This window comes from Gadus morhua, chromosome 13 (genome assembly GCF_902167405.1).
Source record: "Gadus morhua chromosome 13, gadMor3.0, whole genome shotgun sequence".
NCBI lineage: Eukaryota > Metazoa > Chordata > Actinopteri > Gadiformes > Gadidae > Gadus > Gadus morhua.
The window spans coordinates 6,271,359-6,282,991 of NC_044060.1; the positions used below are offsets into that span (position 1 = coordinate 6,271,359).

Genomic DNA, 11,633 nt, shown 5'->3' on the forward strand with positions numbered 1-11,633 from the left:
ATATCATATGCGTCGAGAGCAGCGAAGAGCTGTAGTTCACAAAGCGGCCTCACATAAAACCTAAAATTATCAAACCTCTTCACGAAATTTTTTAGTTTTCTTTGCATGAAAAATTATCATTTAAATACACAAACAACATGTGTAATCCAGGTCATATAAAGACTGGGACCAGAAAATAATTTTTTTCTCTCCATTGACACCCATTCATATTTTTCAATCTCATAGGTCCCATGAGCTCTACCGGAAGGGGCGTCACTTCGCCACTGCGCGTTCACGCGATGGGGAGTGTTGTGGTTGTAATATGCGGGGGTCGAAATTTGGCACAACACCGTCCGTCCTTCCGTCCGTCGCTCTTCCCCTCGCTAAGGGCGGGCTTCTCTGAAGTGTCAGTTCACCAAACGACAATCGGGTATTTAACTTGTCCAAACCAACCGTGTACACTTTAACATGAACCACATCGAGGCCACCAGTCATTCTGACCAAACCTTGGAGACACATTTTAACATGACTTTAAAAAGATTAATATGAATAAGTCGAACTAGCTAGCGGCTACATGCTAATTCAAAGCAAATAAATTACACATTAAAAACAACCTGAACACACCATCCAGGCCTGGGAACACTTAATTTCTGCTTTTATATTCTGAACGATGGCTTCTTGTTTTTAAGTATTTTATACATGTTCATACTATGGGTTACATTGACAACAATCAATACCATATGGTTTGAGACTGAATGTCACATTACAGGGAGTCAGGCGAATGATAATGCTACCAAATCGACGTGTGATCGATATTTTAATCAGGTGTTAATCAAGTGTAATTTTAATCAGGTGTTCAAAATGGGCAAAAACAAAAGAGCTTGAAGCTCGAGAGGAAAGGGGGACAAACCAAGGACCGGGTTGGTCTTAATGAGTCCCCAGGTCTTTTCTGTGCCTGGACACTCCCAAACGGAAGGCAGCCTGTCCCATCCAGGCGCTTCAGATATCAGTTTACCCCCAAGGTAGGCTCACTTATTCAAGCTTCAGTTAACTTGTTTCACACATTCAAACGACAACTTAAAAGCAATATTTTAAGTGCCTTACAATGTAAAAATCGTTCTGACTTCAGTGTTTAATTTTAATTGCATTCTAACTAGGACTCTCCTCAGTCCACTGGCAGAGAGGGGAAACCTCTGTTTTGTTATCTCGCGCTTTCATCTCAATGAAAAAGGTTGCGACACTGGAGGATTGCTCAAGGGCTTCTTTCTCCAAGGCACTGAATGCAACCATTGGCCGGAAAAGAGGGATGACCCGGGAGCGCCGAGTGGGGACTGAGCGGTTCAGTTCAGAGCCCTTCTCCAACGACGACCGTGACACCGGTTGCTGCTCCCCTCCTCCTGAGAGTGACGAAGAACCCTCCGACCTGCTGTTTGGGGGTCAAACGTCTCCCAGGCTGCCGTTTGTGGAGACAGAGACCGAAGAGCAGGCCAGCCTGAAGCCTAAACGCATGGCGTTTTCCCCCCAGCCCTCCAGCTACCCCTCGGGTAACCATGCTTCTCCTGTCGCTGCCCAGGGCGTCGCCTACCCCTCTCTGGCCTCGTCCTCCTCCCCTGGGCAGATCGTCCGACACGGAGACGCGTCTCCCCAGCTCCCCCAGAGAACCCTCTTCCTGTCCCCCAAGCAGCCGTCCTACTATCCAGACTATACCACTCCACCACGCGAGGAGCCCTTTGGAGAGCGGCCATCTCCAAACACTCCCCCCCCCTCTTCCTCACATGATCCTTACGCCCTGCCCACTTGCTCGGGGAGAGGTCTGCCGTCCACGCCAAGCGCCCTCCCCCTCTCCAGCCTGTTTCTCTCTCCTCTCTACCCCTGCCTCACCTTCGTCACGCCTCGCAGGCATTCAGACGTGGGTGTGGACCTGCCCTTCTCCCTCTCCTATTACCCCAGCAGCCCCACCAAGAGGCTGTCCACCGGGGCGGAGCCCCTCTGGACCAGCAGCGCGCCGGCGGGGGGCCACACGGGCTTCATAGACACCCATTGTCACCTGGACATGCTGTTTGGGAAGGCGGGCTACCGGGGGACCTTCAGTCGCTTCAGGGAGATGAACCAGAGCACCTTCCCCGCGGAGTTCAGCGGCTGCATCGCAGACTTCTGCAACCCCCGTCTGATGCTGAGGGAGGCGCTGTGGGAGGGCCTGCTGGCGGAGGACCAGGTGTGGGGGGCCTTCGGCTGTCACCCCCACTTCGCCAAGGAGTACTCGGATGTCCATGAGCGAGCCATCCTGGGGGCCATGCGCCACCCCAAAGCCGTCGCCTTTGGAGAAATCGGTCTGGACTATTCTCACAAAAACAGCACGCCAACTTCAAAGCAGAAGGAGGTGAGGCCCCCCACCTCTTTAATAGGCAGAGTGGATTGAATGAATGTCCCTCATGAGATTAATTTAAACTTGATCATAGTTTTGTTCATGTGTCTAGAAATGGATGGAGGCTACGTCCTCGTCTGGTCACATTAACAGTCTGTGATTAGTTTGGACGCTGTGAAGGTCATCTTCAGTTTGGCTCCCCCAGGTGTTTGAGCGCCAGCTCAGGCTGGCTGTGTCCATGAAGAAGCCACTGGTGATCCACTGTCGAGACGCAGACGACGACCTGCTGGTCATCATGAAGAAATGTGTTCCTCGGGACTACAAGATCCACAGGTATGCATGTGACACCTCCGTGGTCTGCAGTCTCACCGGGTTCTTCATCGCGCCCAACGAGGAATCCTAATGTAGTTTCAGTAGCATGGTTCCCCTTGGTTACGGCCTTGGTTACTGAACGTTGTTTAAGGCCTTGACTAGGGGGGTACAACCGGTAGGGTCGGTCAAGTGGCCCAATCAAACAACACTGAATCCATTCTAACACAAGGCCTTTTTACAACCACAATATATAAATCACGACTAGTAATTCTTCAAATATTTTTTAACAATATGGTATATTGTTTCTCCTTCTTCTGAAAAATGTACTTATTGTAAGTCGCTTTAGATGAAGCGTCTGGTCCAAGATAGCCTCTCTTCCCAGCTGCCGTGCTGGAGTGGGACTGAAAGTTTTTTGGTAGAGGACTATCTCTTCTCCACTGTGACTGGGCCCCATAATCCCTACTTGCAACTAGTATGCAGACAACAAGCTTTACACAGTAAACATGTTGGCACTGGCTTTACGAAGGGTGCGACTCCCTAGCTCACTTGCATCAGTGTTCCTCAGTCCTACAAGGTGTGCTCCAGCAACACGGGGCCCACTGAAAGTCTTAATATAAATGCAAGCCACTTATTTTTGTGTAATCAGAGCCCCCCAATCAGCAAAACTGTGTACCAAGGAAAACATTGTCCTCTCTTCCCCTACAGAAAAAAAGATAGAAGCGTCTGCTAAATGTCCTCCATGTAAATGTTATTGTAGGTTTGTGGGACAGCCTCTCTGCCCCTGTTGGTTCATCTCTCTTCTCTGCGCTGCAGGCACTGTTTCACCAACAGCTACCCGGTGATCGAGCCGTTCCTGGAAGAGTTCCCCAACCTCTGCGTGGGCTTCACGGCGCTGATCACCTACCAGCGGGCCGCCGAGGCCCGGGACGCGGTCCGGAGGATCCCCCTGGACCGCATCGTCCTGGAGACCGACGCTCCATACTTCCTCCCCAGACAGGTAGATTTTCCAATACCATTTTTTTACCTTACCGATTCCTGAACTTGTGTCGGCCGATAACAAGTGTAGATACCGATACAGCATCTAGCATTGTAACTCCTAATAGCACTTGTTCTTATTGAAGCGTTCTCTTACGATGACGGCAATGTTTAGTCGGTTAATTTACTGTCGGATGCAGCATGACATCGTAGTGTTTGATGTTCTCTACTTGTGTAGTGAAAGAGCTAGACATGTGATGATGTCAGATCGGCGCATTGCATACTCGCTGATACCGCGTTTCAGGCAACATCGGAGGAACGTCTCTGTGCGCTTGTGTTCCTCAGCTTGGCAAAGCGGCCGGTCGATTCGCCCATCCGGGAATGGCCATCCACACGCTGAGGGAGATCAGCCTGCTGAAGGGCCAGGACCTCCCCACGGTGTTCACCGCGTTGCGCGCCAACACCAGCGCACTGTATGGGGTCTGAGCGCCGTCGCTATTAGCATCACCAGCGCGCTGTACAGGGTGTGAGTGCCGCCGCCGTTGGCTACACCACCATGCTTTATGGGGTGTGAGCGCCGCCGGCGTTAGCATCACCAACGCACTGTATGGGCCGGGTTGTGAGCGCCGCAGTAAGCAACACCATCTCTATTCCTTTAGCGTTAGCCCCTTTAGCACTGAGAGACCTGAGAGAGCGTTTTTTGGGTGGTTTCGCCTATTTGGTGTTTGGTGCTTACCAATTTTCTAATTATCTTTTGTAATTGAAATTGTTCGTATTTGTCCTGTTGTTTGAACCGGTTCTGGGCCATTCCGGCCCATCAGGAATGACTTCTTGTATGACTCTAGTGCAGCCGGTTCTTGTACTACTTTTCATACTTCCTATTCAACATTTGAAAAGTTTGAATTGTACATCTACAAGTCGTGGATTTGCAACCATCAATTTCTACTCAAAATTTCCTGACAGTTTGTTAACGTTTGGTTCTTCATGCTCTAGTTTCACATCCTCTGGTGTCCTACTGTTCATTTGGCATGGTGTTGTAGTGATGGAATAAATTTGTAGCGACCTTAATCAAAGGTTTTCTTCCTATTGGAATGGAGTCTGGTTTTAGTCTCAAGGACTCATTCATTAGAGCCGTTTGTTAGCACCTCAGTCTTTCTCCAGTTCATCTCTTCTATCCTCTTCTTCAAACTGCTTATGGCCTTATCATCTCTTCTAGGTGTGTTTTAAATGAGTGAGGGAAGCTGGGTTAGGATTGTGTGCACAAGCATTAAACGGTTGAAGACTACTGGAGGTTACCTTGATTGCAGGCACCAGGCCAGCTTCGGGCTAATTTTACAGCTGTCAAGTTCATATGCATCAGAATTCTATTCTATTCTTAATATGAAGAACAAATGAGTGATGTGTCATGTTCCCTAAATGTTGCACATACTTTTCTATATAGCCCTTTGTTAAATGTATAGATGTGACATGCTCAAAATAAAACAAAACAAATGGATAATTTGCATAGATTTTCAGACTTTAATTATTAAATTGATGTGAACATGCTTATTGATGTCCAGAGCTTTGAAGGTCACTCTGTAACAAAACAAACAAGATTTTGTAAATAACAAGATTTGCAAGTTATATTATATTTGAACGAGTTTAGTAGACTGAGAGTGTAAAACGAGAAAAAACATCACCTGTGGCATCGGGGTCTCCCATGATGTTCTGCAGCAGCTGGTGCAGCGCCTGGTAGACCTGGAACTCCTCCTCATGCAGGGTGAGGCCGACCTCGAAGGGTGCCGCCACCTGCTGGGGGGAGGAGAGATGGCTGACCGGGTCTGAGGGCAGCAGGGGGCGCTGGCTGCTGTCGTCGCCTACCGTAGCGTAGCTCCTGTCATGCAGCGGGGGGGCCAACTCCATCACTTGACGACCGACGCGAGGCTTTCCTTTGTCCTGAAGGGGAAACGTTTATATTGTTGAACGTGCAGGGCGCATTGATGTCAGGACATCAGTGGGTTAAAACGGCGGCAAGGAGACCTTCAAATGTACTGAAGTGGATTAGGGCCACGGGAATTTTTTTGAGTTCTGAATTTTTAGACAACATTTTGAGATTTAAATCAGAATTTTAATCTCAGAATTCTAATTTGAAAATCAGAATTCTGAGATTAAGATCAGAACTCCAAAAAAGACCGCCCTTACCCTTAACCCCTAATCCTAATACTTTACCCTTACCCCTAACCCTTATCCTATCCCTAACCCTTACCCATAACCCTAACCCTTACCCTTACCCCTAGCCCTTACCCTACCAGGGGTTTGTGAGCAGGGCTGAGGAAGGTGACGCCTGCCCGGGACGGCTGGCAGCAGAAGGCCAGAGAGCACAGGAGGAGGATCACGGAGACGGCCTCTGGCTTCATGGCTGGGCTGGGGAGAAGGAAGGACCCATGGAGGAAAGGAGGAAATGAGCAAAGGCACGCGTTGATGGTGGTTTCTGTGAATGCAGTCGTACTCACCAGTGGTTCTGTTCCTTTTGTGGTTTGAGTGCGTCAGGTCCAGGCTACATTTATACCATTTGCCCTCATTGTCCCTCGTGTCAATAACCGGTTAATGTTAGATATTGTTTGACTTATCAAAGGATTTAATCGATAACAAAGCAGGCATTGCTCTGTTGTGGCCTGCAACAGGGCTTCTTATCAGCCCATGGTCCATTAACGAGCCGATCAAAACAGGGATGCAGCGGTCGCTGATACAGGTTGCCCAACGACTGGAAGTTAGTTCCAATTTATAACGCATGACTGGGATAGATTGACTAAAATAAACCATTTGAAAATAACAATTCATACAAATGTCTGAGGATAATAATGCTTTTATAGCATTGGGCGACACAAATCCAACCATTAAATGTTCATCGAATTAGAATTGAGGTTAGCCTAACTTTAAATTCAGGTTACTAAATTTACTGTGTGTGCGCGCCCACATGTTTATGCACAAATTGTAAACGCCTCTGATTGTGTCAATATGTATCATACAAATATGTCACGTTAGACACAAACATTAGTATAAAAAGGTTTTCTACCCTTTTGGTTCCGTTGTAAGTGTACCAGAGATCCACCAGGTGGCACTCACCCCCACGACCAGAGAGATCCACCAGATGGCGCTAACCCCAATAAACCAGAGATCCACCAGGTGGCGCTCGACCCCCGCAGCCTGGATTCCTAATGAACCCCCGAGGAAGAACCATGTTGACGGCTACTGTAAGATAGCAGTACATAACAGGAATAAACATGGACAAGAAGAAACCTTTCAAAGTGACATCTTCTTCCGTGAGTGCCAACATAGATCTACTGCTGTACTATCTATACATGTCTGAATGTGGTCAGAAACACTTGTTCTCTTAAAGTGAGCGCTATGTTAGCTCCGTTAGCCTCAGAGCTCCTGCTGATTGTGTCTCCTGATTCCTCAGCTGGTGGACCTGAAGGCTGAACTCTATAGGAAGCAGGAGCAGTGCAAACACGAGAAACTCGGCCAGGAAAATGGTGCAACTGGCGTCAAAACCAAAGTCACTGTCAAGGTAGGTTCTCGGTTGAGACGACAATAAGCCCAACAGCCTCAGACCTGCTCTGCTAGTGTAAGGTGTTCTAAGATGATCTCATCTGGACCAGTAGAAACCCAACGTGTGGACCAAGCAGAACGAGGGTGTGTCTGAACGGAATCAGAAGGATGTGGAGCAGGCGTCCGAAGTGGAGATCAACCTGGATAAGTCGAGGTGAGAGTCACACAAGCCTCCACTGTACACTAGATTAGTATTTAATCAACTAAATCCACTGTACACTAGCTGTATTTAATAAACTACTTTCTATTGAAATCCATCCGTTTTTATGTTTGTGAATAGGAGCAAATTAGAAGAAAAGGCCAAACTCTACGAGCAAATGATCAAAGGAAACCTTCCAGGTGAGTCCATCCCCCATTCTAGAATGGAAGGATTTACATTAATAGTGTTTCATTAAGGGTTCAAACTGCTTGTGCTGGGACAACACAAGGTACAACGGCTTTTGTCTCCTTGTTTGTCCCACGTCAGATGAGGAGACGGAGGCCATGTTTCTGGTCGATTTCACCCAGAAGATTATCGACCGGAAGAAAGAAACCCGGGACCAGATAGAGAGGGAAGAAGAGGAGAGAACCATGGCCGCCCCCGTCCCGGAGCCCCAGAACCCGGGGGAGGAGTGGTGAGTCCAGACCAGCTCTCTATGAGCCGTAGCCGACCACAGTCCGTACCCTCCTTCCTCTTTATGGGGGTTTTCACATGCATGCATCAATTATATTCATAGCATTTACCTATCACAGAAAAATGATAACATTACTTTAAAAATTAGAAGATGACCCTATTGTAATGGTTAATATAAACCCCTTGAAGGCTAAGAATGCCTTTTTGGTTCTCTGTAGGGTGGATTATGTGGACGGTCTCGGGCGCTCTCGGAGGTGCATGAAGAGAGATCTGCCGGGCTTCAGGAAGATGGATCAGAGTCTCACTGGTACAATGTAAGCAACTCCGTACAGCAGGTAGTGTGAAGGCCTCGTCCCTCTTCTGGATGGTCCTGCAACGCTGTGTTCTCTCCTCAGAAACATTCAGTCTTTTCTGAATCCCAAAGGCACGTTCTCAGGTGTACAACAGAATGGTGGATGTGAAAGCAACCCGCCCACAGAATGATGTCAGCCAATAGATTGCCTGCTTCACACAAAGCCTCCAATAGAAATGCTACAAGGACCGACCAGAATAATAACAGTATACAATGAAACTGTTCGGTGCATTGAATCTTTCAGTGAACAGCAGGGAGTTTAAAGTAGAAATTGATGATGGTTAGTGAGGTCCCCCCCTTCAATGTAAAGCTTCTTTGAGTGTCTAGAAAAGCGCTATAAAAATTCAAACAATTATTATTGCCGTTCATATGACCGAGGATAAAACCTGCTTTCCTTCTGATTGATCTTGACCTTTAACTCTTCCGCGCCGAGTCCTGCAATACTTCAGAGTTAAACTTAGGCCTGCGTTCTTTCCATTGAACCTATCCCTGTGGTGTTCTCCGTAGAAACACGTCCACAGAGAAGACCCTGCTGTCGGAGGACATGCGGCGAGACCTGCAGCGACAGCAGTGGGAGCGGGAGGAGGAGGAGGCGATGAGCAGGCCCATCGGGCCCGTCCACTTTGAGGACATCAGGGAACAAGGTGGGTGGGAAGCCGCGCAATCGCGGGAACCTCTGGCTCCCTGTCCCCTTTGTGGTGACGTGTGAATGACATTGGCATGGCGTGGGGACATGAAAGACGTTTCCTTTCCCTCTCAGAGGCTCGTGAGCTCGGTGTGGGCTACTTCGCCTTCTCTCAGGACCGGGAGCAGCGCGACAAGCAGAGGGAGACCCTGGACATGCTCAGAGACCAGGTAGGGGCTGGGGACACCGGGAGGTACCGGGAACTATAGTCCCTAATGAGTTCATTATTAAACACTTATCTGCTATGTCCTGAGAGTCACATCCTCCATCCGTGCGTCAGACTCTGACGCACACGTCGGGTGGTACCGGTGTGTGTGTCAGACTCTGACACACGTCAGGTGGTACTGATGTGTGCGTCAGACTCTGTCACACGTCAGGTGGTACTGGTGTTTGCGGCAGACTCTGACACAAACATCCGGTGGTACTGATTCCCGTGTCAGACTCGTGACACACGCGTCAGGTGGTACTGGTGTGTGCGTCAGACTCTTGACACACGCGTCAGGTACTGGCGTGTGCGTGCTGCTGTGAACCGTCTCCCTCCTCGTCTCCCAGACCACAGAGCAGCGCGGCAAGCGAGAGCTGCTGAAGGACAAGAGGAAGGCGCTCCTGCAGGCGCGCCTGGCAAAGGTGAGGCAGAGGAAGATGAAGGGGAGGCCCGAGGACGAGCTGAAGACGGAGGAGGTCGAAGGTCAGCGTTCAACCCCTCCCGGCGCCCACACGTCCCCCGCTCGCTGTCGTAGCCACTAGTAAGGGATCGCTGTTTTTTCCCGTTTCTTCCAGACGAGGGAGAGGACGCGATCGGCCCCTCGCCCGCGGCCCCGGAGACCCCAGTCGTCAGGCCGGACCGCCGAGTGGAGGTGGAGGTCCAGGAGAGGAAGGACACCAGGCCCGGGGTTCCCCACGTCAGGGAGTGGGACCGCGGCAAAGGTGAGCAGCTCCGATACAAACCGAGTTATGATGTCGAAGACTGGGGCGCTGCACCAAACCTCAGGTTATTGTTTGGTTGGTGGATGAAGTTGTGTTTGTGGTCCAGAGTTCATGCTGGGTGAATGGACGGACCGCCGGCGGCAGGAGAGGGACTCGGAGTTCGCTCCTCCGTCCGCGTACTACGCCGAGAAGAGGCCGCGGCAGGAGAGGTCCTCCGCTGGCGGGAGGTCCTTCGCTCAGGAGAGCACCTCCAGGATGTCCTTCAAGTGGTCGGGCAGCTCAGCAAAGAGCTCCTCCGGCCGGGAGGAACCGGAGCCTGAAGGACCCCCGGTTGCCCCCCCTCAGCTCCGCCCCACGGCGCCCGTTCCCACGGCGCCCGTTGCCACGGCGCCCGCTCCAACGCAGAGCCGAGCGGCACCGCGACATGAGCCCCCCAGGCCTGCCGCTGCACCGGCCGCGCCGTCGAAGCCGCCGCCCCCGGCGGTACCCTACACCCAGGGCCCCGTCCCCTTCAGCTTCCCCTTCCCCGCGCCCCCACAGCGCTCTCCCTTGGAACCTCCAGCCGGACCCCCGGCCCACGCTGCTCCGCCTCGCCCCCCTCCCCCGTTCCCCCCTCAGTACCCTGGGCAGTACTCCCCTCTCTACCCCCCTCCCCCACAGAGTCTCCCTCAGCCGCACCCCCCTGGGAGTCAGGCCCTGTACCCCCCAGGGGACCAGCCACTGTACCCCCCTGGGGCCCAGGCCCTGTACCCCCCTGGGAGTCAGGCCCTGTACCCCCCAGGGGACCAGCCACTGTACCCCCCTGGGGCCCAGGCCCTGTACCCCCCTGGGGCCCAGGTCATGTACCCCCCAGGGGAACAGCCACTGTACCCCCCTGGGGCCCAGGCCCTGTACCCCCCAGGGGAACAGCCACTGTACCCCCCTGGGGCCCAGGGCATGTACCCCCCTGGCTGCCCGCCCACGGCTGGCTCCCAGAGCCTGGATGACATGCTCTCCTTCTACAAGAGCTCCTCTTAGAGTTCACCACTGAGCCCTTAGAGCTCATTCGAGTTCAGCGCTCTGAACAGTCAGCGCTCCTATAGAGTTCAGCGCTCTGAACAGTCAGCGCTCCTATAGAGTTCAGCGCTCTGAACAGTCAGCGCTCCTATAGAGTTCAGCGCTCTGAACAGTCAGCGCTCCTATAGAGTTCAGCGCCCTGAACCATTAGAGGTCCTATAGAGTTCAGCGCTCTGAACCATTAGAGGTCCTATAGAGTTCAGCGCTCTGAACCATTAGAGGTCCTATAGAGTTCAGCGCTCTGAACCATTAGAGGTCCTATAGAGTTCAGCGCTCTGAACCATTAGAGGTCCTATAGAGTTCAGCGCTCTGAACCATTAGAGGTCCTATAGAGTTCAGCGCTCTGAACCATTAGAGGTCCTATAGAGTTCAGCGCTCCTAGAGTTCAGCGCTCTGAACCCATAGAGGTCCTCAGAGGATTTCATGAGGCTGAACCATTCGTGCGCATATAGAGTTCAGTACGCTGAACCATTGGAGCTCCTATAGTGTTCAGCGCTCTGAACAGTTGGAGCTCCTATAGAGCTCCTACACTCAACAATCAGTTAAAATGTGGACTTGTGCTTCTAAGATGCGAGTTGTTGTATCTTACCGAAACCTTCCCATAGGAAAGAGATTGAGTCTTCCTTTTGCTGTTTGAGCCTTTATTAAAATCTAACGGTGATGTTTACACGAGTGAAGTCCTTTGCAACTAAACATGTATATTATACATTTAGTCTTGAGGTTTTTGTTTCTCAAGTTTGCCCCACATTGTTTTTCTCATTAAACCTCATCGCACCTA

The 11,633-nt window shown here is 50.9% G+C and overlaps 3 protein-coding genes across 11 annotated transcripts; 2 read left to right on the top strand and 1 right to left on the bottom strand.

Annotated features, from left to right (window-relative positions):
* The first annotated feature begins 278 nt into the window (after nucleotides 1-278).
* tatdn2 (TatD DNase domain containing 2) lies at nucleotides 279-5,133 on the top strand. 4 transcript variants are annotated; one of them, XM_030375491.1, is made up of 6 exons: nucleotides 279-409; nucleotides 832-1,001; nucleotides 1,253-2,359; nucleotides 2,550-2,677; nucleotides 3,470-3,653; nucleotides 3,977-5,133. In XM_030375491.1, exons 3-6 carry the CDS (start codon nucleotides 1,286-1,288, stop codon nucleotides 4,115-4,117), a joined length of 1,527 nt encoding a protein of 508 aa, XP_030231351.1. In that variant the 5' UTR covers nucleotides 279-409; nucleotides 832-1,001; nucleotides 1,253-1,285; the 3' UTR covers nucleotides 4,118-5,133. The 4 variants fall into 4 exon arrangements, with proteins under 4 accessions (XP_030231351.1, XP_030231352.1, XP_030231350.1 ...); XM_030375492.1 differs by having other exon boundaries at nucleotides 922-1,001; XM_030375490.1 differs by having other exon boundaries at nucleotides 280-409; nucleotides 1,137-2,359.
* Nucleotides 5,127-6,143, bottom strand: ghrl (ghrelin/obestatin prepropeptide). Of its 4 annotated transcripts, XM_030375496.1 has the most exons (5): nucleotides 6,124-6,143; nucleotides 5,920-6,034; nucleotides 5,492-5,566; nucleotides 5,311-5,419; nucleotides 5,127-5,206 (listed from the first exon to the last, which is right to left on the bottom strand). In XM_030375496.1, exons 2-5 carry the CDS (start codon nucleotides 6,025-6,027, stop codon nucleotides 5,202-5,204), a joined length of 297 nt encoding a protein of 98 aa, XP_030231356.1. In that variant the 5' UTR covers nucleotides 6,028-6,034; nucleotides 6,124-6,143; the 3' UTR covers nucleotides 5,127-5,201. The 4 variants fall into 4 exon arrangements, with proteins under 4 accessions (XP_030231356.1, XP_030231354.1, XP_030231355.1 ...); XM_030375494.1 differs by having other exon boundaries at nucleotides 5,311-5,566; XM_030375495.1 differs by lacking the exon at nucleotides 6,124-6,143 and having other exon boundaries at nucleotides 5,127-5,419; nucleotides 5,920-6,027.
* A 532-nt stretch (nucleotides 6,144-6,675) lies between these two features.
* ccdc174 (coiled-coil domain containing 174) lies at nucleotides 6,676-11,633 on the top strand. Of its 3 annotated transcripts, none has more exons than XR_003979203.1 (12): nucleotides 6,676-6,933; nucleotides 7,074-7,181; nucleotides 7,276-7,376; nucleotides 7,503-7,561; nucleotides 7,689-7,836; nucleotides 8,054-8,149; nucleotides 8,695-8,831; nucleotides 8,948-9,042; nucleotides 9,425-9,560; nucleotides 9,653-9,799; nucleotides 9,906-11,178; nucleotides 11,213-11,633. XR_003979203.1 is itself a non-coding variant. In XM_030375487.1 (11 exons), the coding sequence occupies exons 1-11, from the start codon at nucleotides 6,895-6,897 to the stop codon at nucleotides 10,814-10,816; spliced, it is 1,977 nt and encodes a 658-aa protein (XP_030231347.1). In that variant the 5' UTR covers nucleotides 6,676-6,894; the 3' UTR covers nucleotides 10,817-11,633. The 3 variants fall into 3 exon arrangements, 1 of the variants encoding a protein (XP_030231347.1); XR_003979204.1 differs by having other exon boundaries at nucleotides 9,906-11,008; XM_030375487.1 differs by having other exon boundaries at nucleotides 9,906-11,633.

Coding starts and splice junctions, on each gene's coding strand:
- tatdn2 (XM_030375490.1), top strand. CDS start 1,202: ATGAAAAAGGTTGCGACACTGGAGGATTGCTCAAGGGCTTCTTTCTCC. Junction 2,360..2,549: donor CAACTTCAAAGCAGAAGGAG/GTGAGGCCCCCC, acceptor TGGCTCCCCCAG/GTGTTTGAGCGCCAGCTCAG. Junction 2,678..3,469: donor CGGGACTACAAGATCCACAG/GTATGCATGTGA, acceptor TCTGCGCTGCAG/GCACTGTTTCACCAACAGCT.
- ghrl (XM_030375493.1), bottom strand. CDS start 6,027: ATGAAGCCAGAGGCCGTCTCCGTGATCCTCCTCCTGTGCTCTCTGGCC. Junction 5,567..5,919: donor GCCCTGCTCACAAACCCCTG/GTAGGGTAAGGG, acceptor TTTCCCCTTCAG/GACAAAGGAAAGCCTCGCGT.
- ccdc174 (XM_030375487.1), top strand. CDS start 6,895: ATGGACAAGAAGAAACCTTTCAAAGTGACATCTTCTTCC. Junction 7,837..8,053: donor CAGAACCCGGGGGAGGAGTG/GTGAGTCCAGAC, acceptor GGTTCTCTGTAG/GGTGGATTATGTGGACGGTC. Junction 9,043..9,424: donor TGGACATGCTCAGAGACCAG/GTAGGGGCTGGG, acceptor CTCGTCTCCCAG/ACCACAGAGCAGCGCGGCAA.